The sequence below is a fragment of the Xenopus laevis genome, chromosome 3S (assembly GCF_017654675.1).
Source record: "Xenopus laevis strain J_2021 chromosome 3S, Xenopus_laevis_v10.1, whole genome shotgun sequence".
In the NCBI taxonomy this organism is placed as follows: domain Eukaryota; kingdom Metazoa; phylum Chordata; class Amphibia; order Anura; family Pipidae; genus Xenopus; species Xenopus laevis.
Genome location: NC_054376.1, coordinates 31,928,040 through 31,953,973, shown reverse-complemented (window position 1 = coordinate 31,953,973; position 25,934 = coordinate 31,928,040). Strand labels below are relative to the sequence as shown.

The 25,934-nt window shown below is 42.3% G+C and overlaps 1 protein-coding gene across 1 annotated transcript; it reads right to left on the bottom strand.

The window, feature by feature from the left end:
- Window positions 1-1,678: 1,678 nt before the first annotated feature.
- On the bottom strand, window positions 1,679-25,396 carry hkdc1.S (hexokinase domain containing 1 S homeolog). The gene is made up of 18 exons (XM_018255191.2): window positions 24,584-25,396; window positions 17,495-17,657; window positions 13,409-13,557; window positions 11,655-11,774; window positions 11,147-11,242; window positions 10,327-10,426; window positions 9,982-10,165; window positions 8,867-9,022; window positions 8,300-8,533; window positions 7,872-8,176; window positions 7,467-7,612; window positions 6,786-6,905; window positions 5,875-5,970; window positions 5,435-5,534; window positions 5,069-5,252; window positions 4,418-4,573; window positions 4,069-4,302; window positions 1,679-3,171 (listed from the first exon to the last, which is right to left on the bottom strand). Exons 1-18 carry the CDS (start codon window positions 24,644-24,646, stop codon window positions 3,027-3,029), a joined length of 2,751 nt encoding a protein of 916 aa, XP_018110680.1. The 5' UTR covers window positions 24,647-25,396; the 3' UTR covers window positions 1,679-3,026.
- Window positions 25,397-25,934: the final 538 nt, after the last annotated feature.

Genomic DNA, 25,934 nt, shown 5'->3' with positions numbered 1-25,934 from the left:
ACCATGCATCATTAGTTGTATTACTAGAATTGGGACTTTCAAGAAGGAAACCTTCATTAACGGGTTCCTCATTTGTGTAGACAGATGAAAAATATGTGTTCAGAATCAGCTGACCCCCCTCTGATGTTAAAAGTCCCACCCCTTCCTGCTTCATTTTTTTACTATTAACATATTTAAAAAATAAATTAACATATTTAAAAAATAAATAGGATTATATGTATCCATAACCCTGAGCCTATAAATCAACATCAATTTTACCAGTCCCAGAGCATATGGCCTGTCTACACACAATATATATATATAAACAGCAAAGCACACAACTCACAAGCATAACAAGAAACCGTTATAAAGATAAATTTGAATAATGAACAAACACACCCAGTTCCATTTGCACTAAAGCATTCTGCAAATTTATTAAATTACAAGTAAAGAAATCCAATAACATAGCAAATATAAATAAACAAGTGACTCTTCTTGACTCTGCACATGAAACAGACTACCTGTATGGGTAAGACATGGCATAGAGATTCCCAAAGGCCAACATTAAACATTAACCCTACTGTGTTGAGATGCAGAACTACAGAGCGTGATGGTTGTCTTCTTCTTGCATGGACCCAAAGACGCCAGAATGTGGCATGCGGTGTGCTTATACTCATATGTGTCCGTTAAGTAAACCTCATTTAGCCCAGGTCTAGTCACCTACAGAAATGAATGCAATGCTTGCTTTCAAAGAGTAGATGATTAAATACTGCCTGCTGATTGGTTGATATGGCTTCTAGAACCAAAGCAAGTGTTGCGCCCGCTACTGCAGAAAAATGGTGTATTTAAGGTCCTGTATTATATGGTTAAGCTTATTGGGCCCACAGGATGTGGTACCATCAAAGAACTTTACATTATGGTTCAATTGTAGCTCCTTTCATTTTTTTTTACTTTTAATTGTAACACCTTCAAGACATACACAGAATGACTATAATACAGTTTTATGTAGACACGTACCGTATATCATAAGCATGTGTTCCCCTCTATATAATATGTGCGCATATTTGGTTCCATCATGGGATGTATCTATATACTGATGACATTTTGGTAAGCATTCTCCTTAGAAGCCGCAAGGAATGAGTTATGAGGTATACCATAATGTAACCTAACCTTATCTCTACAGTTTCTAAATAAAATGCAGATTAAAATGATACTACTCTCATCGGGCTCATAGAGTTCTTCAATCATCTCGCAAACAGGGGCTTGGTGCTGCCGTAGGAAACGTTTATGGGGAAAATTCACTATGCGCCGAAGCGCCTAACGCTAGCATCAATTCGCTAGCGTTGGTCATTTTCGTTTCTTCGCAAATTCACTAACGAACGCTGGTGTAAATTCGCTAGTGTTACTTCGCACGCTTATGCCTGGCGAATTTGCGCAACGGACGTAACTACGCAAATTCACTAACGTGCGCATTGTACTGAACGCTACCTTTTACGCCAGACTTCCTTCGCCACCTCAGACCAGGCTAAGCGCAATAGAGTAGATAGGGATTGCTTCAAAAAAGTCTAAGTCCCAAAAAACGCTGGCGTTTTTTCTATATTATGGGTGATAGGCTGAAAAAGATTGAAAAAATTTTTGGGGCTCTCCTCCTTCCCCCCTACATTTCCTAACTCATGGCAACTTAACTATACAGTGGACACATGTGTAGGGCAAAAAAAATTTTTTATATGATGTTTTGACGTTTTCCCAGGCATTTGTAGTGATTCTACGTATTCCTCCATTGAAATTTGAATTTGGCGCCGTATGCAAATTAACCATCGCTAGCGTAACTTCGCTTCGCTTAGTGAATCAACGCTAGCGCAACTTCGCAACCTTACGCTACCCCTGAGCGCAACTTCGGATTTTAGTGAATTTGCGGAGCGCTGGCGAAACTACGCCTGGCGAAGTTACGCCTGGCGCAACTACGAATCTTCGTGAATTTGCCCCATATGTGTCCTGTGTTGGGAGTTTGGATAAAGGCTTTAAGGGTTGCACAATGTAGAACCACACACACATCTCTCACTCCATTAACATTGAATACATTCAAGTCTGTTTGTATCCGGAAAGAGTTACAGTTTGGAAGCACAGGTATTTCTTTAAAACAAATGCCCAAAGAGAATCTTTGTAAAAATTCCTAGAAAAATAGAGCTAGGAAATGTGTCTATGGTATTTCAACTGCAACTCCCGGAATCCCCTGTAACGTATTCTAGGAAATGTAGTTGAAAAACAACAGGCTAGGTGTGCATAACAATGAGTACAATGGTATTTAAATCTCTAAGGCATCTTTCAGGCCTCTCTATACACGTGCCTGCAAGGTAGAAAAATACATATCAGTCATAACATATCAATAATTATTAACTGCTGTAGAAAAAAATAAATAAACTGTTCCTTTTTCTATAAATATAGGTGCTTTCATGGTACACATAAAACACTCCTTATTAGAATCGAACAGCAGGTTCTACTCGTGCCATAGACTTTTCTCCATTCACATATTTAGTTTCTTTTAATCAAGTGTGGTCTTTCCACGTAGCAGCAGCAGCAAATGGCAAATTCATGGTTATTTATCGCTTTTACAAATGGCGACTTATTCTACAGTGAATGGACTGCAAAGAGTTTCTAAATGAACGGTTTCCACCAAAGGGGAAATCTTACCAACTGGGTGTCCCATCTCTCTTTGGCTCTCTATTGCAGCCCACTGCTATTCAGCCATATTGGAAAAGCTTTTGTGCTATGTGACCCCACTGGGCATCTACCATCGCCAAATGTACAACTAGAAATCTGTATTAATGCAGCTAACTGGAATTTCCTCTGCATATTGCTGTTATCACCTAAATAAAAAAAGTCAGATGAATGCATGGAAGCTCATTGGCAGCCCCTTTTTTGTACATTTCCCAGGAAGGTGTATCAGTCGTTGAGATTTGGGGACCACATGATGCTAAGGAAGATGAAGGATGGAGGCTGCAGAAAGTCTATGTGTGGGAATGAGCACAACTGTCTCCTGCTCCATCCTAGCGTTCGCCTGCTTCGCGGATTCTGCACGCCACAGCAGTGATCAGAGCAGCTCCCTTCCCACTGCCATCTTCTGACTGTAAAAATGTCACTTGGCATTTCGGGGATACATCTTTCACGGTCTGGTGCATGATGGAAGAAAAGCTGCAAATTGGGTTTAACAAAAAGAAAAGTACAATTGAATTGCCTGGAAAAGGTATGCAAATATGTAAAATGAATATTTTTTGTACAGAATAATATCAACATAATATACTTGCTTATCCAGGTGTAAATAACTGCATTGACTGTCCCATTAATAATAACTTATCTTTTGGCAAAATCAGGTCAACGCTATAGAAATGAAGAATAGTAATAATATATAGGAACATGGTTCTTATCTGCCTTAAAATATATGAGCTGCATTGCTGCTGTATAGTACTGAGGCTCATTTATAAATGAAAAAACAACAATAGTTGTGAGTCCCTCCAAAAAATCAATCAAGGGCAATTAAAACGACAAAAGCATTTATTAGGACATATTGAATGGAGACCTAACGCGTTTCGGGCACTTACTGATAGGCTAATGGGCACACCCCTGTACATGCCTTGATTGGTCCCCTATATATGACATGTACAGGGGTGTGCCCATTAGCCTATCAGTAAGTGCCCGAAATGCGTTAGGTCTCCATTCAATATGTCCTAAAAAATGCTTTTGTACTTTTAATTACTCTTGATTGATTTTTTGGAGGGACTCCGTGGAATGGGGTGGACTGTGAGTATATCCTTCCTATACTATTTTTTGTTTGCATATATTATTGAAATCCCATTTAATTTTGTCGTGTCCACACTGGCTTTTGGCACCCATTTTTTTTGTTCTCATTTATAAACAAATGCACGTGGGCAGTAACCGATAACAACCAATCAGTGATTGGCTTTATTTCAGTCAGTTGCAGGGTGAACACTGAAAGCAATCATCAGAATGTTTGCTATGGGTTACTGCTCAGATGCAAATTGGCCCAGTGTTTATAAATGAGCCCCAAATTGTGTCCCTCTCGTATCTTACTGTGGGTGAAGTTTGTAGAGAGTCCCATCCACTCCTACTGTGACCTTTAGATTCTCCAGGCCTCGATTCTCTCTGATCTTATCCACCACTGCTGCAACTCCAGCTCCACACAGCTGAGCAGCTCTCCGTGCCACCACCGCGCATACTTCTTTTACAATGATACTGTCATCGCAGGTGCTGTTTAAGCCAAGGTGCTGTAGGATGGAGCGGACCTGCAGCAAAGCCAATCGATCACTGTGAGAAAGAAACTAGAGTTAGTTGGTCACCAGCAGCATTCTACAAGCTAAACCTAAGGGCATCTAGATATTCTCCTACTCCAGTTGAATAAGTGCTGCTTTGGATTTCTTACCTCTCTATTTGCGATAAGAACTTGGTTTCAAAGATGCCCCTGGTCTTGAGCCTTTCTGAAATCTTCCCTCGGAAAAGAAGCCCCCTTTTGGTGAAATCAATCAAGATGTTTCTGACGATCTCTCCCAAGTACATGCCGCTGATCATCTTCTCATACCTGTAGCCAGAAGATTATATTAATGTATGGAGTTCATCCAAGAAAGGGAACTTAGAATGGCTTCTTGACAGATCAGTTTGCATTTTGAGGCACATTTATCAAGGGTCACATTTTGAATTCAATTGAGTTTTTTAAAACTCCCATGAATTCAAAAATTTGACTAGTCGAAATCTATCGATAAAATCTAATTTTTTATACTCGGACGAATTTAAACGACCCAAAAATTCTAATAGAATTCGATTCAAATTTGATCAAACTTGATTGGAGGTTTTTCTCAGAAAAAAAAGGCTGCAAACATCTCCAAATTAATCCCAGAGTATTTAAATCTCTAAAATCGAATGAAATCTTTTTTAAAAAAACTCGAATCAAATTTGGATAACTCCCTAGTCGAATTTGACAGTTTTGACCATAAAAAAAATTTGAATTTTCAATTCGACCCTTGATAAATTTGCTTAGAGAGTTTTTTTACATTGAAGTCACATTTCTTCTCCATACCTCTGCTTTCCGGGGTTGAGGGAGAGTTCATCCACAGCTCTGTCGAAATCTGTGCGAACTGCCTCCAGGCAGTCATTGTCCCCAAAGGCTCCCCACTCCATATTAATGCACATTCTGCCCTCCTCCCCATCCACCAGCTCCACATTTCTCATCTCCTCCATGTAGCAGGCATTGCTGCCAGTACCTGTATATTAAGAGCAAAGACACATGAACACCTTTTCTGCAAATAACAGAGCCCGGCGGTAAATAAGCTGAGGCATTTATGGCATTGTGAGTTGGATGGGATGTTGTCATTCAGAAATGCTTTGAAGCATCTGCGTTTTAGTGTATATAGTTTACATTTCCCAGTGATGTGTTATCTCTTACCTACAATGAGCCCCATCTCACAGTGAGGGTCCTCATAGCCACAGGTCATCATGGTGCCCACTGTGTCATTCACAACAGCCACTACATCCAGATCAAACTCCTGCCAAAGATAAATACGTCACATAAGACATGTGTATATGTGTGTGATCCATTCTCTTTCTTAAGTTATTTTCATTTACATGACCTAACAGTGAACATTTAAAGACAAGGAAAGTCCTCAGGAAAATAGTAAACCCCTCTTAATCTGCCCTCTGTGTCTGTCTGCCAGTATGAGCTCCCCCTTGGCTCCATGGAATTCTCACTGCCCATGTACAGATGTAAGCTCAAGAGACAAAGGAAAGCCACAGACAGGTGCCTTTACCTTTACTAACACTGGGTTCATATAGACCTTATAACAACTTTACTGTTAAAAAACACGAATGCAGGGCTGTGATATTCACCTCGTGCCTATGGATGGCTTCCTTCAGCAGATGTACAACATCCTCTCCTTCACATCCAGTAGCCTTAAAGCCTTTTGTCCACTTGAGTAGAATTCCCTGAATAGAATGAAAGAGAGAAGGAGTCCAGTAAGTGGATGTGTGCTAACGCAGGTTAAGGCTTTTTTTATTTCTCAGTTTGCATCTGTTTCTCTACATGGGGTTAAACAGTATTGCATTATTATGATGCTAACCTTGGGCTGCTGTGAGAAATCATTGCTAGTGGGCTGTGTTTGTGCACACAACTACCATATTCAACTCTGGTTTCCCAGTTTATTATCATGGGATCCCTTATCTGAAAAACCGTTATTCAAAAAGCTCAGAATTACAGAAAGGCCATAGACTCCATTTTATCCAAATAATCCAAAGTTTTAAAAATGATTCCCTTTTTCTCTGTAATAATAAAACAGTACCTTGTACTTGATCCAAACTAAGATATAATTCATCCTTATTGGATGCAAAACCAGCCTATTGGGTTTAATAATGTTTACATGTTTTTCTAGTAGACTTAAGGTATGAATATCCAAATTACGGAATACCCCAGGTTCAGAGCATTTTGGATAATAGGTCCCATTCCTGTACTCATGTCCTTTCTACATGATAAGTGCCAAAAACATGGACACCAGAATATCTAGTGCTCTGCTAATAAATTATAGAAGTGCAATGCAAATTTTTTTTTCATTATAATCTTTGGCAGCAGAGCAACAGCTGCTGTCATCTGTCTGCACTAGAATCTGACAAGAGCACTATATAGTCTCTGCCACAAGAGTGTGCTGGTTGACCTTCCATAATCAATGTTAGTAAATGTCATCACGCTCACTCTTCAACCAACAGAAATCTGTTGCCACAGACATTATAACGCATTATACAATTACCTCATTCAGACTGTTCTGGTGGCAAGGAAAAGAAAAGGTGAATCCAAGAGGCAGGGAGACTCCTTTCATGCCCATGTACTCCAGAAAATCCGCAATACAATGAACAATGTGGTCAAAGAGCTGCAGGGAAATAATGGGTTGTTACAGTCTAATGTATAAATGGAAGAGTCTAGTATAAGAAAAAAAAAACATAGTAAAATATATTTTGCTTATTCTACAATTTCTTCCTTAACAGAAGGTTGCACAGTTCCACCAGAATTCTGTAAGGACATTGGGGCTCATTTATCAACACTGGGCAAATTTGCCCATGGGCAATTACCCATAGTAACCAATCAGTGAATAGCTTTTTAAAGCCAGCTGCAAGTAGAACAATGACTACATCAATTTGATTGGTTGCCATGGGTTACTGCCGATGGGCAAATTTGCCCAGTGTTGGTAAATGACCCTCACTGTGTGATCACTGCCTTCCGCTCAAGCAAATTACTCTGGTTGGTGAAACTAAGGCTGCCACCTGGCTGGTATTTTACTGGCTTGGAGGATAAAAATGATGCTTGATGCCACTTTCACATAGGAGGGCTGGAAGTTACCTTCATAAAATATGGAGACCCTAAGCCCGGGTTATCAGTCTGGAAGTGTCTCTCGTAAAACAAATAGAAAAATGTTTTGTGGTGCTCATCTCACCTCTTCTCCTGTTCCCACCATCGCGTCCTGGGGAATTGTGTAGATTTTATTGTGCATTTCCACTCCTCGTCTCCCATTGCGAACTCGAACAAGCAGTACGCGGAAATTGGTGCCTCCGAGGTCCAGTGCTAGGAAATCTCCCTTCTCTGAAACAGAACGTAAGTGCTGTCATAAATCCAATGGTACCAAGTTATCTTCCCATAATACATTCAGATTAGTCTAGGGTGCCCAATCCAGCATTAAGACAATATTAAACTGTAATTCACAGAAACACAGGGTGATATACCTTATGTATCATCCTTCACCAAGCACTGAATGGTCCAACATTGGGCATTCCCACTTTATACAAATAGATCCCCACAAATCATCCCTTTGCTCATCTAAAAACAGCTCTGGTCTCCTCACCTGTGCCATCAGGGGTTGAACGCACGAATGTGGGTAACATCTTGACTGTTGCCTCTTCATGACTTTCCTTTTTCAGACCTCTGTCCATCTCTTGCCTCATGATCTTCTTGACTTCCAGGAGCTGCTCCATGTTAAGATTAAAGGCCTCCAGGGTCTTCTCCCGTTCATGCTGTTGGTCAGCCAGTCTGTAGGCCACAGCCGTCACCATAGCTGCTCCTTTCCCACTTCCATCCTCTGAACGAATGAAACGAACATCGCATTCTGGCACCAGGCGGCGGACAGTCTTTTGAAGACGTCTGGCAAAGCTGAAAAGAGAGTTGATGAACTGATTTACTTTTCTATCACTTTGTCTTTGGCAAAGGTGAAACTTCAGAACATTAGATGCTAAATTCATTCATGTGATTTGCCCAGTTACTGTTTTCACTTACTGGGGATGGTTTTTGTAGACAGATCCATCAACTCCCACTGTGGATTTCAGCCTCTCAGCACCTTTGTTTTCCTGGATTCTCCGTAGTATGGCACCAAGTGTGGCTGCACACAGACTGGCAGAACGGGTTGACACAATCTGACATATGCGGTGTGTAGCCACAGAGTCCTCGTGTGATGGCTCCAAGCCAAGTTTGGTCAGGATCTCATGTGCTATTTTGATCCCTTCCTTGTCCCTAAGAAGACAAATAAAATATAATAATGCATGCACTATTACAGAATGTTATCAAAAGACCTGCACTAGCAATATTAGACTTTAGAGTAAAGTTCATAGAGTGTAACCATGTGTATCTGCTAATTCCCATAAAAGGGTGGGGTTCCATAAAGCAGCATCCAAAGGAAAACTTTCAGTTTCAAAATTTTTCACTAGAATTTGATAATTGCTATAATTTTCTGTTCTGCAAACTCATTTTACAGAAAGCAGATGCTTTTGGTGTTGTGCAATTTAGCCAGTCTTTCTCTGGAAAGTGTAGTGAGGCAATTCATATATGACAAGGACCTTAACTTACTTCTCAATTTCCGAAACAAAGCGAGTTTCAAAATGGCCACGGGTCAGGAGATCAGCCGTGATTCTGCCTTCAAACAGCAGGTCTTCTTTGGCCATTTTCACAAGGATAAGCCTCACTAGCTCCCCCATATACATTCCACTGATCATCTTCTCAAACCTAGGATTACAGTTGAGTTGTTGGTCAGAGAGGACACTGTATGGTATTCCAGTTACTGTAGCCTAAAATCATGTTCTAACTGTCAAACAATGCTTTGAAGCTAAAATGTAATCAATACTCCCATGAAAGCATTTGCCAACAAGACCATTGCATTTTGAGATGAAGAGGTATGTGTGAACTTTGGATGCACATAATGTGCTTTTTCCTGATTCAACCAAATGCTGAATCTTCCATGGAAGATTTGGCCAAACCGAACCGAATCCCCATATATAAATAAGGGGAAATTAGGATGAGGGAGCTGAATCCTGAAGTAAAAGGCCAGCCTACTTCTAAACGAAATTTGGGATTCAGTGCATTCCTTGGGTTTATAGGTGAATCTTCATAAATATAGGTGACCACTGACATATTGAACTCTAATATTTGCCCTTTTGTAACATAACAGAACTACAGTATTCAATACACTCACATGCTAGACTGATGATATATTAAACCAAATAACACTTGGCACAATCAAGATGTATGTGCTGTCATCCACACTGGTCTCTAAAGGACTATTATGCCTTTCCCAAAGACATTCCATTCTAACATCCATTTAGCCACTGTTAAAAGACACAAAAGCAAGCTGGGCAGCCTCCATTACTGTATCCCAGCCAAACATTTCTCAACATTCACCCTATTCTGTTGGAACTTAAACTGCATATTTACTGAGCTGCTGTAATTCTGAAAAGTGTTGGCAAGCGATGGCAAGTGGTAAGGAAACTGTTTCATAGAAAACGTCTTGTGCACTTGATCCTGTAAAAGCAAATCATGGAACATGCTGCACTCCACGTACTCAATGGCAATTCCCCAGGTGGGAATTGTAGTACAACAAAAACCCAAAAGCCCTAGATACCCATACCTTCTGTAAATTCCCACACTTTCAGAAGCATTTTAATATTAACTGACTCTTTAATACTTACAGTTGTTTCCCTGGGTTTAAAGATCCCATGTCGATTTCCCTATCAAACTGTGTCCTGATGTCTTCCAAGGAGCCATCATCCCCAAAAGCTCCCCACTCCATGTTAATGCACATCCGTCCCTCGTCCCCCTCCACTAGATCGATGTGGCGCATTTCTTCCATGTAACATGCATTGGTTCCTGTACCTATGAAGAAGAAGTGATAACAAAACTGTTGGCATCTCTTTAATGACTGCAAAGAGTAGGGCATCCATCTGCTGCTAATACTACTGTATCTGCTGGCCTTAATTCATCAGATCCTATAAGAATAACTGTGGAATGCATTTCAACCTGTATTGTATTCTTACCGACAATGATTCCAATCTCACAGTTGTGGTCATCATATCCACAAGTCATCATGGTTCCTACAGTATCATTCACCACCGCTACAATATCAATGTCAAAATCCTAAAACAGAAAACAATAAATGTTTACTGTCAAATACTAAACTAATGATAAAGTGATATTTTTTCATCAATGTACATTTCTTAGCTAGAAATGAAGGATCCCAGGCTACGTTGTTATTTCTTTGACTTTGGAGAATGGACCTTGTCATTTCTCAACATTCACCCTTCTTTGTAAAGCTGGCCATACATATGGAGATATAATCGTACGAAACAGATTTTATTCGTATGACAACAAAAATCTGAATGTGTAGGTCCAGCTTTTGTGTGGTGTTACTCGGCTGTCGGAATTTAGACTGTAGGATTACATTCCGGTAATTCAAATTCTCACAAGTGCAGGCAAGTGATAAGATTAATGGCAATGTCTAGGCAACGCCTTGTGCACTCGACAAACCATGGCACAGAACAAGTGGCACTCCAGATATTGCTCAATAACAACTCCCAGCTCCCAGCTGAGATTGAGGAAATTGAAGTACAACAATATTCTTATAGCCCCAGATGTCCAAGACTGTTGTAAAATTACACAACTACTACAATAACAGACTAAACAGGAGCATGTACATGTACACTAAATATATTTAGGAGCTGATATCATGATAGAAATACTAATGATAAAATTATATTATGTATAAAAATAAGTTTCTCAGCTAGGAATTACAGATCTCAACCTATGCTGTTCTTTCTTTGGCTATGGAGAACAGATCTTATGTAAGAGTTCACTTACTCCTCTTTTCTTGATTGCCTTCCTTAAAAGGGTGACCACATCTTTTCCTTCAACTCCACAGGCTTTAAATCCTTTTGTCCAGTTCACTAGGATACTCTACAGAAGGAAGAAAGAGATTCTAGTCGAGACAACAGTTTCTGAAATTGAACCACTCTTCTCAAACTAATTTCACTCTAGGCAGGTGCCTCTACTGCTTACCCCTAGTGCCAGTCCTGCATATTATTATATATTAACAGCTACTGATCAATGCCTCAAAAACACCAAATTTGTCTTGCACAGTAGGAGTTATAGGTGCTAACATTTGGGCAATATGTGTTTTTTATGATGAGAGTTGAAAAGGGCCATATTGAAGGTGTACTATTATGCAGAATGTTTTTCATCTAATCAAATAATAATTTCTAAATTTAGCTTGGTGCACATTTCAGGGGCATACCTATTTACACTCCTACTAAGTATTGATTGCAATGGTCAAATTCATAAGGAATTATTACGTTTTCGAGCCACTTACCTCATCCAGTTTGGTCTGGTGACAGGGGAAGGAAAAAGTGAATCCCAAAGGCAGTTTCTGGTCCTTGATGTTCAACTTCTCCATGAAGCTGGCCAGGCATTCTACAATGTGGTCAAAAAGCTGCAATGGGGAAAAAATGTCATAACGTGATAGAATAGAATACAAGTAGGAGGTTGCAGTCATACAAGTGGTTACACACCAGCCAGAGAACAATATCATCTGTACATCGATCGTCATTAACAAATATGTTATAGGTTTTTATGTCCCACCAACAATTTTGTTTCTTTCTTTTTTACAGAAGCACAGGTAAAACTGTAAGCTGCATAATAGGAACATTGGTAAATTAGTCTATCGCCTTGGTGGATCAGTTAGTATCATATGGATGGATCACTTCTTATAACCTAACCTCTTACTGAACCAGCAGTGCAAGGTAGGTCTCAAAAAAAAGCATTAAGGCAATACAGCAGTGGTTCTTATACTGGGGTTTGACTTGCAAAAAAGAGAGCTTGGAGCAGTAGTGAGGGGCACTGAAGGTCTAGGCCAGTCTGTGATACCATTCTAACCCATCCCCTGTGCATATGTGTATGAGGACTACTAGGGTGCCCTGCCCACTGACTTCTCCTCTCAACAGGTACATAACTTGGCTTTCAAACGTTCCCCTTTTCCATAAGATTGGCTGACAAAAGTCAGACTGCCTGACAATTATAGAAAAAAAAACCCTCAATGGCTTGGCCAGAATTCTCAGTACAAAGCTTTTTATGGTTTCCTTTACAAGTCTCTTGATAAAACATATCAGAGTAAAGCAGTGAACTGAATAAGATATGCAGCAAATACAGCAAGGTCTGAACTGGGACTGGTATTTTAGTCAGGCAGTTGGATTAAAAGAAAATTGATACTGAGTCCAGGTGCTATCGGCAAATTCTCAAGGAGACACTTAGTTCTTTCCTTATTTCAGATGTTGCAGGGTTACAGAGTTACATATATATATATATGTTATATAGTCAACTTGTGACTATATAACCTATGAAGCAATGTCTGGAGGTATGTAAGGGAAATATCTGGTCAGCACAAGCTCCGCTCTAAGTTGTGCATCAGTGGCTTCTTTGTTACTTTTTGCTGTTTCATTTACTGGTACTTTGGGCCACAACTGGACACACAGACTTCACTGTGTGCTAGGAATCACTGACCAATTTTGCACTCTCTCTTCCCCGGTGTATAGTACATGAGTGTACAGAGTTCATGAGACTGCTTTCTCAATAACTTTTTGCATTAAAAAGGTTTTCAATATATTACCGCAACATGAATTGAAAAAGGCACAAGGAGCAGATTAAGCAGGAGGAGAAAGACAATGGGGTTTGCATACAATGAGAGAAAAGAAGAAAAAAGAGTGTCAAGAATTGTAGAGGAAATGAAACATTTAGGAAAAGAGAGGTAGATTTTGAGAGAGCTGAAAATGTGGAAGGACAAAAAGTAAAAAAAACGTGGGAGACAGATCAGGAGAGACATATTAGGGGACAGTTATATCAAAGGGAAACAATATGAAATAGGCAGGCTGTATCAGGAGATAGACATGAGGAAGTAGACACATATGATGGAAAAATACAGTGTGGAAGTCATACATCTAGCTTTCTCTTTATTGTTCATTCTCATGATGCATTCTAGCCCTCATAACTGTTAAAGCTTTCTCTTACCCCTCTAGTTCCCACTCTCTGCATATGTAAGTATATGTACATATCTTCCTGCCATGCTCTCACCTGTTCCCCGCTGCCTCGCATGAGATCTGCTGGGATAGCATATATCTGGTTCTCCATCTCCACTTTCTTCATTCCATTATCAGTCACTTTTACTCGCAGCACACGGAAATTTGTCCCTCCAAGATCCAGGGCCAAAAAGTCTCCATTTTCTGGAAGCGAGATAAAGGAAAACATTCATTCTAGGGACAGAGTTGTTCTTGAGTTAGACCTTGGGCTGTATACCCTGTATACCCCAATATTTAGAATCCATGCACCTCTCCAGTTGTTACTGAACTATAACCCCTGTATCTCAGCTGAATTCTGTTTGGAGTAACTAAAGCAACTGACACGTCTTGCCTTATTATACACGATATGACACAGATGGAGATCCTACTCAGAATAGAGATGTTTGGGGAACGTGGAGATTCTAGAGTTTTACGCTACATAAAACTTCTGCACTGTAGACTTACAAAGAAGGGAGCACAGAGTTGTCTTTCTTGATCCCCCTTAATTGCAGCTCTGTCTAGTCATCTTGATCGACAGATTTACAGATCAATACTTACTGTTAGTGGCACTGCTCCTTTAAATGCGGACATTTAAGCCTCATGCACACAATCTGTTTTTGTAAGCAGGCTGCAAAAAAAGCCAGCTTGTTTTCATAATCAAGGGAGGATACCAGTATACCATCGAAACAGAAGGATGTTACATAAGATTGTAAGTCCTTAATCGCCTTCCTTTTGTTACTCACAGTCAAAATGTCTTTTAAATAATGCCTAGGAAGCTGTTGAATTTTGGCCCGGCACATAAAGGGTAGACAGGGTGGGCACGTGGTTCTTTGTGGTCGTTACATAATGGGTTTCAGTAGCAGACACAGATTTATCTGAGCAGGCATCTGAGCAGGCATCATGTTCCTGGCCTGATGTGACCTTTCTGGCACCATTATATTCTAGCCAGGGAATGTGCTATGCTTGGATCACTTTGCCCGGGACCATTGTTCTGATACAGTGAAGCGGCCATTCAAATCAAATGCAGCCAGCGCTCATTTAACTCTCCCTGTCCTGCAATACTCTGCCATCTAAACAAAGTGGCACCATGGGCAGGACTCTATGGGGCAGATTTACTGGCCGCAGGCTAGAGAAAATTCAACAGAAATCTGCAGGGACATTGCCAATTTACTAACAGGCATAGACGACAATTCGCTAGCGAAAGAGACTGCCGCTAGTGTCGTTTTCACGCCCTATCACCAGGTGAATTTTAGCTCAAGTGAACAATCGTTATTCCACAAATTCACTAAAGTGTGAATTTTACAGAACGTTACCCCTTTCACCAGGCAGTTTCCTTCAACACCTTAGACTTGGGGAACTAAGATGAAGCTACATCCTCCTCAATCTTATGTCAGTGACATCATATCCTGTATGCATTTTTTAAAGCGGGATTGTCTTTAAAAGTCCTAACTATTAAAGATTTTTGTGTTTACATTTTTTTCCCAACCATTTGAGGGTCATGCCACATTTGTTTATGGGTGGGCTCATATCTAGGGCATTAGAGGATCTCTTTTATTATTTCTTTCCTTGGACATTTGTAATAATAAGTGGCCAATTCAAGCATTTGCACCAACATCTCTAATAAAAACCTCCATACGACCTCTATGTACCCGTCCTATTCAAATTGTCCTAAGCATAAGAGTAATAACTTAGTTTCACTCGGCAGAATTGACCACTAGCGAAAGATCACTAAGGAATGCTAGCAAAACTTCGCCAACGTTCGGCTGCATACACGCAACTTCACATTTTAGTGAATTAGTGCCTGGCGAAGTGGCTTGAAGTGTGGCGGATCGTTTGTTGGTGAAAATTCACCCTTTATTGAATTTGCCCCTATGAATCTAAGCCCATGTTTACCACCCAAATGAGTCTGGCCGTGCTTGTGCCCAGATCTTAGAGGGCATCAGCCAAGTATCATTCCCATTAGCCAGACTTAGTGACTGTGAAGGAGCCCAGGAAATATAAGGCACTGACTAATGAAAAATCTGGTTGGGCAACAGAAATCTTGAGTTGGTCTGTTTGTGTACAGGATTATGCCTACAGGGTTTGTGTACAGGCAAATGTGTACATAGAAACCATTGTGTTTGATCTGGTATATATTTAGGCACTCGCAGGGTATACTGACACCAAATCATTATGACAAGAGTGGAAATGCCAGGTGAATAGTGAATAACAACAGCCTCGATTGTTTAATCAGTGTTTCTCAACTCCAGTATGTGTCAATAAGGCTTACTTGTCACTTCCTTTATATAAACAGTTGGGGTTAAGAAGCAGCTGTATTCATATTAAAGGACCAGTAACATCAACAAATGAAATTGTTTTAAAGTAATAAAAATATAATGCAGTGTAGCCCTGCACTGGTAAAACTGGTGTGTGTGCTTCAGAAACACTACTATTATTTATATAAATAAGCTGCTGTGGAGCAATGGGGGCAGCCATTCAAAGTAGAAAGGCTCAGGTTACACAACAGATAGCAGATAAGCTCTGTAGAACATAATGTTCTCTTTATCCACTACTTATCCTGTGCCATATAGCCTTTTTTCAATTTCCGCCATTGCTACTCAGCAGCTTGTTTATTTGAACTATAGTAGTGTTTCTGAAGCAAACACATCAGTTTTACCAGTGCAGGGCAACATTACATTATTTTCATTACTTTAAAAAACTTAAATTTTTTGGTGTTACTGGTTCTTTAAGAAATAGTGTGACTGACAATTAGCAATGAGATGCAGGGTGCAGATACCTGCAAGACAGGTTTGACAAACAAAAGGCCCGTAGGTGGTGGATAGAACTGTGATTTTAATTTACTTCAACGTGCATACAACACCAAATGTGGCAGAGAATTAACACCAATCTTTTTTCCATAGGGATCCAAAAGGCATTTCTTCACTGCTCCCTGGTGGGCCGAGTGGCTTTCCACTGAAAGTGGGAAACAAATGTCCGAAGGCAGTTGTCTTCTTGTTTAACTGAACAAGCTACCAGGGTGCCAGACTGGGTAAATCTACTCCATTATTATCTTTTGTTAGTCATTCTAGTTACTCAGGCAGCCCTAATTCGATCTGTATCTTAACAACCAAACATTAACTGGGGCATCATTCAGCAAACAAGGAACTAGATTAAAATATCAACTCCACCCAGCATGCTGATATCCTACCTGCAGTAACGCACTGGATGCTGCAGACATGGGATAAGCCTATATCATTGCATTATACAGCAGGGGTGTCCAAAAGGTAGTTCGGGATCTACCAGTAGACCTTTAGCTGGTTATCAGTATATCTCAAGACACTGTCAACAAACAGCTTTTCTAAATCACCCTCCTATTTCATGGTTTTCATTCAGATATTTATTATGTTACGGCTACAAAATAAATAATTGGTTGTTATATATAGCAATATTAATTTTCTCAAAAATCCATATTTAAGTAATATTTTCCATGGAACAGAATGTTAACAATAATTTTATGTCTATGGATCATAATGAGACATCATCACTAAAAGTAGACCCCGCATTAGTAAAGTATGGGCACTCCTGTCATGCAGCATTTGCTGAATTTAATTGCCTAAATCAATTCAGTTAGGGCATAGCATATCATCATATAGTCAAAGTTAGTTTGTTGCGCATGTGCATGACCCACCTGGCACACCGTCTATATCTGTTCCAGTACAGCTATGGGATCCCTAACCAGTCCATTGTAAGCAAATAATTAAAATGTTGTTATTTTAATGATTTCCTTTTTCTCTGTAATATTAAACATTGAATAATGTATCTTTTCACAACTGTGTTATATACTTAACTATAAGAGTAGTGTATAAAATGTCCAAGAAGGTACCAATCCTGAGAAGCCTTCTAAAAATTCCCTACAGCAGCTGTCCCCATATACTATCTGTCCCCATATCCTATCTGTCCCCATATCCTATCTGTCCCCATATCCTACCTGCCCCCATATCCTACCTGTCCCCATATCCTACCTGTTCCAATATCCTACCTGCCCCCTATCCTACCTGTCCCCATATCCTACCTGTTCCAATATCCTACCTGCCCCCATATCCTATCTGTCCCCATATCATACCTGTCCCATCTGGAGTGGATCGTACAAAAGTGGGCAGCATCTTCACGCAAGCAGTGGGACTGGTCTCTTCCCCAAGCCCTTTCTCCATCTGCTTCTCAAATCGGCTGGACACTTCCAAAAGTGTCTCATCTGACAGGCGCATGTGGTATAGGTACTTGTCAACCTGGAGAAAAGGAAAAACTTATATGAAGATTCCACCCTACAGGGTCAATTTTTTGGTAAATTTTTATTCATGTGTCATCATTTTTACCTTTTAAGAAAGGCATATAAAGAGTGGATTAGAGTCAGACAGATAACAGACCTTCATTGCAAACCCCTGACAGAGAGCTGTGCCCTGAATAGTTTCCTGCAATAATATGGCATCTGGTTAGATCTTAGCATTTAGCAAGTTCCATGTAGGCCAGATCGGATCTCTAGGATATGGCATCATCAGTTCAGAGAGATCAGTTAAATCCCCAGATAATAGCGAGAGCAATTACAGTATGACAAGACTAAAAAAGTCATGGCAGAAATTGAACTGAATCTTGTTCAATTCCCTCTTATTATAGGGAATATATGCTTTTAATATGTTTACCTTATTCCGATTTGTGGTGAGTCATTTGATTAAGCACAAAACCTGTAGATATCATACTAGAAACCCCAACACCACCTCTCTGCTGAACTTTTGGTGTCAAGCAGAGGGTGGCTGGAAGTAGGGTTGCCACCTTTTCTGGAAAAAAATATATATATTTATCTTTTTTCCCTATTAACATTGGGATAAACCATCATTTTTTCCGGCTAGGCCGGTAAAATACGGGCCAGGTGGCAACTCTAGCTGGAAGCTATAGTTCATCACTACCTCAAAGGCTGCAAGACGTAAGCTGCCCAGACACCCTAGTGCTGGACCAAATCAGGCTGATCCAGTTGTTGGCCTGTAGGCCTTAGGAGACTAGATCAGACAAGGACTGCATTAGTGCAACAATGTGGCCTTTACCTGGCTAGATTTTAAAGCCTGCCAGAAAAATATCTGATTTTCAGGAGGCCGCCATAGAGGGTGACCAAATTGGCAGTGCCTAGATGCCTGTCCCTCTTGGATTTAAGGGACAAACCATAAAGTTAACTTTTTGTATGTTATATAGAATGGATAATTCTAAGCAACTTTTCAAATTTTTTTTATCGGATTTCAAATGGGGGTCACTGACCCCATCAAAAAAATGTTTTGTAAGGCTACAAATGCATATTTATTGCTACTTTTTATTACTCATCTTTCTATTCAGGCCCTCTCCTATTCATACTCCAGTCTCTTATTCATAGCAATGCATGGTTGCTAGGTTAATTTGGACCCTAGCAACTGGATTGCTGAATTTGCAAACAGGAGAGCTGCTGATTAAAAAGTAAAATAACTCAAATAAACCACAAATGATAAAAAATGAAAACGTCTTGAAATATCACTCTCTATATCATACTAATAGCTTGTTTAAAGGAGAAGGAAACCCCCAGGGCGCTAAACCCCTCCCCCCCTCCCCTGTGCTGCCCCCCCTCCCTCCTCCCCCCTGGCCTACCTGTCCCCCTGGGCAAATGCCCCTAACTTTTTACTCACCCCTCTGCGCAGGTCCTGTCCACGGAGTACGCAGTCGCCATCTTCTCCCACGCGCGTCTTCTTCCTGCTCTGATCGGCGTTTTCTGGCGCATGCGCAGTAGGAACAGGTACCGGTACGGCTCTACTGCGCATGCGCCGAATGTCACGAAGTTTTCCGATTTCACTTTGTGACATTCGGCGCATGCGCAGTAGAGCCGTACCGGTACCTGTTCCTACTGCGCATGCGCCAGAAAACGCCGATCAGAGCAGGAAGAAGACGCGCGTGGGAGAAGATGGCGACTGCGTACTCAGTGGACAGGACCTGCGCAGAGGGGTGAGTAAAAAGTTAGGGGCATTTGCCCAGGGGGACAGGTAGGCCAGGGGGGAGGAGGGAGGGGGGCAGCACAGGGGAGGGGGGAGGGGTTTAGCGCCCTGGGGGTTTCCTTCTCCTTTAAGGGTCAGGCCACACCGGGCGTTTTGGGGAGATTTGGTCGCCTGGCGACTAATCGCCTCATTTTTGCGGCGACCAATCTCCCCAAATGCCTTCCCTCACTCTGCGCCAGCTAAAATGAAAAAACGACGGCGTTAATCACACGCAACAATTCATTTTCCGAAGTCGCCCGAAGTTGCCTCACGAGGAAACTTCGGGCGACTTCGGAAAATGAATCGCCGCGTGTGATTAGCGCCGGCGTTTTTTCATTTTAGCCGGTGCAGAGTGAGGGAAGGGTTTGGGGAGATCGGTCGCCACAAAAACGAGGCGATTAGTCGCCAGGCGACCAAATCTCCCCAAAACGCCCAGTGCGGCCTGACCCTAAAGGTGAACAACCTCTTTAGGCATGGTGCATCGTCTGTGTACACAGCATCGGGCATTGTAAATGACCCCATTTGTTTCACATGATTTTATGTGTCTGGTCAGTGTTAAATGGATAAGGTGGACATTGTCAGCTTAGTATGCCAATACTGATTTGACTTTGGCATTGATCCTGAGAGCCTTTGAAAAACTGACATGTTGCTAAACAGTGTGGCAGATCCGTCATGGAAAATGAAAACCAAAAATTTATCATAACAATGGCCCTGCACAGTGGCACTCCTTGGGCAAAGCTCTGAGCAGAAAGTTACACAATGAGTCTATATGCACTGCCTCTCCAGTCTCCAAGCATCACATGCTTTCATAAGAACAATGTCTGGCTGAGCAGCGTGGCATTTCCGTCATGTTTCTGTGATGTTGCAGAGCAAGTAAATCAGTCCGAATTCCTCCACTGAGCAGCCACGGATCTGGTTGCATCACTTTATGCAAACTGAAGTGTGAGGGGGTGTGAAGGGCTGCTTTCTGCCTAATAATGGCCTGCTTCTCGGAATGTGGAAACCAAGGAAATTCCACGTAAAAAGGGACTGCCCCAGAAGCCATTCTCACCGCTTACATATATATTAAAATACATAAGTATCATATACCAGAAGTAAAATTAACTTTCTACTAATAATTACACATAATTGTAATATTGCTGCCTTTGCTGACACCATCTTGCCTTATCACACACATGCTGTCCCACATTTATACCCCAGTGTGAGGCCCCACTAGCAGTAAAGCAATAGGCAGACACCCCTGTTTGTACCCCTCTAAAGCACAACAGACCCCCAGGACAGGAATGGGACTGCCTGTGCCAATGTGCAAATGTACACAAAACACGTATGTGGGACAAAGAAGGAAGGAAATGGGTATGTTAAGCCTCCTCCCTCCACACTCGACAAATGCATTTCTGGGCTGCCTCTGCACTCAGCTACTAAAACAAATACAGTCAATTCCCCCTGAAGAGTACTACTACGTCACGTGCTCTGCTTCTCTCCTTTGTGATTTCTCTCAGCAGCATGTGAACATCCACTACCCTTTCATTTCACTCATCCACTATCCTTTCATTTCAACTAGGGATGTACCAAATCCAGGATTCGGATCGGGATTCAGCCAGGATTCGGCCTCTTTCAGCAAGATTCGGCCAAATCCTTCTGCCCGGCTGAACTGAATCCAAATCCTAATATGCATATGCAAATTATGGACGGGGAGAGAAATCGCGTGACTTTTTGTCACAAAACAAGGAAGTAAAAAATGTTTTCCCCTTGCCGAATCTTTCGCGAAGGATCAGCGGCTTGGCCAAATCCAAAATTGTGGATTCTGTGCATCCCAAATTTCAACTACAACTCCCAGCATCCCCTGAGAGCCAAACAGTGTCGGACTGGGCCGGCGGGACACCGGGAAAAAACCCGGTGGGCCCCGGGCTCTTGTGGGCCCCGCCGGCCCAGATCCGCTACTTAATTTGGCTGCGCGACCCCACTTTGTCGGGGGTCGCGGTAGAAAAGAGGATCTGCGCATGCGCACAAAGGTATTGCTGCGCGTGCGCACAAATGCGGCGCCGCGTGCGTGCGCACAAATGCGGCGCCGCGCGCATGCGCACTGCATCCGATGAAGCACGCCGGAGCAGCAGCGGGGGCCGGAGCGGGGCCCTGGGGCAATAGCCCCGGTGGGCCCAAAGCCCCCCAGTCCGACCCTGGAGCCAAATGTAGCTATACATTGCATTCTGTAAGATATGGACCACATATTACTAATGGATACATTTGTGAATACCAGTGCCAGGGTGCATTGTTTGCCATTCCTCTCCTTCCTCATATTTTGGAAGCGGCATTCTCTCTAATTCCTTCTCGGCTATGTGGGCAAATAAATTCTTGTGCGCACACATTTTAAACTTGTGTGTGCAGTTTTTAAAAACTTTGAGCTCAGGTCAAAATGAATACAAAATGTTGTTTTCACACCAAATTCTTTGTGCGCACCACAATGTGTTGAAAAGATGACGTTTACAGCCCTGTAAAACACAAGCATTTGGCAGGCTGTAGTACCAGAGGAGACTCTCTGGGAACACAAAATGGCTGCCAGCTCTCTGTGAGGTGATTTCATTACCACACAATATCACTGTAAGGACTAGGGTTGTCACCTGGCCAGTATTTTACCAGCCTGGCCTTTAAAAATATAAATATATAGGGAGGCCTGTAATTTTTTCCAGAAAAGGTGGCAACCCTAGTTATGACCCGAGAGAACTATTTTTTCACAGATAAGTGATTGTGCACCTAGTAGAATGGAAATGAATATGACTACACCCATTACTGCAGAATTCTGCAGGCACAGAGGACGGGGTGTGCTGCTGCTGATGGATGTTTCTCTCCTCCCTCCACCTGGGGCATGATGCAAATGGAAGCCTGAATTCCCAAACAGTGTAATGGCAGAATGTATGCACACTGACATGTTACACTCCTCTTTGGGTTGGGGAAGTTAAAGTCTGACATAAATGGAAATATATTTAGGTTATAAAAGGAAGGATATTAGATTCCCTTTAATTAGAAGATACTGGGTACTGATGATGTTAAGCAGATCACATTCCGCCTCTGGATGCCTCTACATCGTTCTGATCAATAATTGTGCTCGGTGGGAGTGCACAGTCACAAGCAATACATCAGCTGCCACTAGTAAAGAATATGACCTGTGGAAATGGTTGCTGCTGTACTACAATTCCCAGTAACCCCTGACAAGCAATTGTTGTGCTGTACATATTGGATACCTGATTTCTATAGTGCCAGATGCTCCTTGCCGCACCAGAAAAGAGTATATAATATCTCCTACCATGTGGCACCTAAAGCCCTGCTGCTAAATAAGACTAGATCTGTAGTACAGTTTTGCTGCTGATCATTTTGCCAGAATGTTGCCATGTTGGAGCCTCTGCAACTAATGAAAAATGTAAACTCTCAGAGATCCTCATTATTGGCCGCTGCCATTTTATCTAGTGCCTTCAGAGATTAATGAGGTGTGAGCGGCTGCAGGGGGGTACAAGAAGTGTAGGGGCCCCATGAGACCCTAATTCATATACAATTTCAATAGATATTGGTAAATAAGACATTTTTTGGGGGCCTGAAAAATAATTTGCTGTTGGGCCCAGTAATATCTAGTTATGCCACTGATCATCCCACTGACATTTCTCATAAACCCAGTCTCTGCCCTTTTACACCTAGCGGTGGTGCCTTGGGCCTTCCAGTTGCCTGGACAATTCCCAGTAACCAATGAGAGGCGAGGGCTGTTAGAGGATGCTGGGAATCGTAGTGCTGACACCTAGCAAAAGGAAAATTTGAAAGGTTAATGAGCATTCGATCTGGGTCCAGCAGCCCAGGAAAGCAGGTATATGGGTGGGAAATGATTTATGTAGTCGATACTTCAGTTTAGTGGCGGGATGGACTAAATGCACAGCGCGTGACCTTGAAAAAACTATGGGTGCTGAAACTGCGTGGGAGGAGGGGTGGTTTACAATTGGACCACTTTATCCTCCCCACCGCCCACCTTCAGCCTCCCAGCGAGCAGCAGCAGCATCATCCTTCTCCGACCCCTCTCTTCTACGTCTCTACTCGTCAGCTGCACTGACAACTCGTCTTACAGGATGATGAGTGACTAGTCCCGGATACTCAGTGGCCGTGTCATAATCTATACACATATCTCTCGCTCGAAAAAGCGCTTGTCAGGCTGCTGCTTGGGGTTCCGTACCTTGTTACTCGGGCGAGCAGCAGTGCACCATAAGGAGCCACTCACTCATCTGCTAGTACTGTGCTTATTATTAGTACCCCAGGGAGACATCACACTAAATAAGGCATCAAGAATGGCCCCACACCCCGTATCACATTCTCCTCTCTCCCAGGGACACGTGCAGGTAATCGACATCACAAGACGTCAGTCAAAAACAGTACTTCCCTACCTCTCCCCCCAAAATAAGTACTTCCCTACCTCTCCCCCAAAATCAGTACTTCCCTACCTCTCCCCCCAAAATTAGTACTTCCCTACCTCTCCCCCAAATCAGTACTTCCCTTACCCTACCTCTCCCCAAATCAGTACTTCCCTACCTCTCCCCCAAAATCAGTACTTCCCTACCTCTCCCCCCAAAATCAGTACTTCCCTACCTCTCCCCCCAAAATTAGTACTTCCCTACCTCTCCCCCCAAAATCAGCACTTCCCTTACCTCTCCCTCCAAAATCAGTACTTCCCTACCTCTACCCCAAATCAGTACTTCCCTACCTCTCCCCCAAAATCAGTACTTCCCAAACCTCTCCCCCAAAATCAGTACTTCCCTACCTCTCCCCCAAAATCAGTACTTCCCTACCCCCCCCCCCCCCCAAATCAGCACTTCCCTCCCATTCCCATGAATACTGTACTAATATATAACAGCAGCCTGGCAAAATCATACATTGTGGATCTCAGACACTCAGACTTCCAGCAGAATGAAATGGGCACAAGGTGAGGAGGGATGTGCCAGCTGAACTACACTATCATCAAGTACATCAAGTACATCAAGTACATCAAGTACACAGTGCTGCAGTTCTCCATCATCACTTAAAGGGCGACATGTTATATATAGACATTATAGACATAGTCCATACATGCACATCGTTCTAGAGACACATGTGACATTATATATCACGATTATATTACATGTCAGGTGCACTTATACCTTCTGAACTTGGTCATGGTTGAGCTCAGTGAAGAAATATGCCAACAAGTGGGAGGCTATCATGGCTCTTCAGCCTAGGGACCTTCTCTTCCTGGAACTCTCCGGCCGGCTAGCTTGTCTCTTGCCCCTGTGTGTGTGTCAGTCAGTCAGTCTGTCTGTCTGTGGCAGCGCGTATCTCTCAGCAGTGCCGGTTTTTTGTGTCACTGAGCGTACAATGTGCCCCATTCAGCGTGGGATGCCCCGCCCCTCCGCCAAGCCCCCAGTGACGTCACTTCAACCCGTCCTTTAACTCTTCAATGTCACGTGCCACATGAGTGTTACTTGTTTCTGACGAAACCGCCTGCTAATTTATAGTCATATCTGCAACACGACTTCTGCTACTCGCCCTGTATCTCAGCTTCCTTGTCTTATTAGCAGTCGCGCTATCTGTTCATTGACTGGCAGTGTGGGGATCGCACAGCTTTAAATGAGCGCAGGTTCATCCCTAATTACATTCATCCCATTCACAGCAGCGCGACAGGACAGTGTGATTAACGGCACCGTATATAATGGCAGGCTGTAATGGAGGGAGTGTACAACGAGGTGCATTGTTGAGAGGCAGGCGAATCATACACGTGTTACATGTGTGAGTCACTGTAGGGGGCTTTAAGGCTTTGCAGGAACCGGCAAGACGTTGGATTGGCTGCTCTAAGGGGGTGTGCGAGAGCGATGAAAGCTGCAAAGCCAACCGGAGAGAGCGAAGGCGGGGCTCTAAGCTGTCCCCCTGGTGCCTTAGTGATGGTCCAGTTCAGGGGAAACGTCTCCCCCCTCTCCCCCTCACATGAGCTCGCCCTTCTGTGATGGAACGTGTCTGTGCATTAGTGATACCGGGGCTGCCCAGCCTGGTCATGAGATGCACGTTCAGCTCTGCGCCCACTTACCAAATTCGAACATGCTCCGGCCTCTTGCACATGATACCTCCTAACATTATGCAAATACAAAGAGGGACAAAAAAGTGGCAACTTATGTTTTGACCACGCCCTTTTTTGTTGCCACACCCCCTGATTACCATGTTCATTTTACAAAATGTGTCAGGTTATGAAAGTTTGAACATATTTCGGTTTTTTTTTTTTTTCAGTTATTACAGTTTTGCTAATGCAGGTGAATTGCCCTTTAAGCTGCGAGTCTAACATTTCCCAAGGGACCTGTTATCTTATATTGTTACAATTACTTATTTGCTTATCTCGAAATTGTTACATAGTATCTTATCTGAACGTTGTGGCTGTTCTGGGCTCTCTGCCAAAAGTCAATTAAGTTAGAAAATTTGTTTCTTTTTCTGGCTGTTCAGTGCAGAGAAAAACGGGATTTTCCA

What these genes read in the sequence shown, in the direction of transcription:
- hkdc1.S (XM_018255191.2), bottom strand. Translation starts at nt 24,646, where the DNA reads ATGATAGCCTCCCACTTGTTGGCATATTTCTTCACTGAGCTCAACCAT. An exon ending in CTCAACCCCGGAAAGCAGAG is followed by an intron (nt 4,574 to 5,068) that starts GTATGGAGAAGA and finishes TTCTGGCTACAG; the next exon opens with GTATGAGAAGATGATCAGCG. An exon ending in CTCTACAAACTTCACCCACA is followed by an intron (nt 3,172 to 4,068) that starts GTAAGATACGAG and finishes CCCAATTTGCAG; the next exon opens with CTTTTCTTCCATCATGCACC.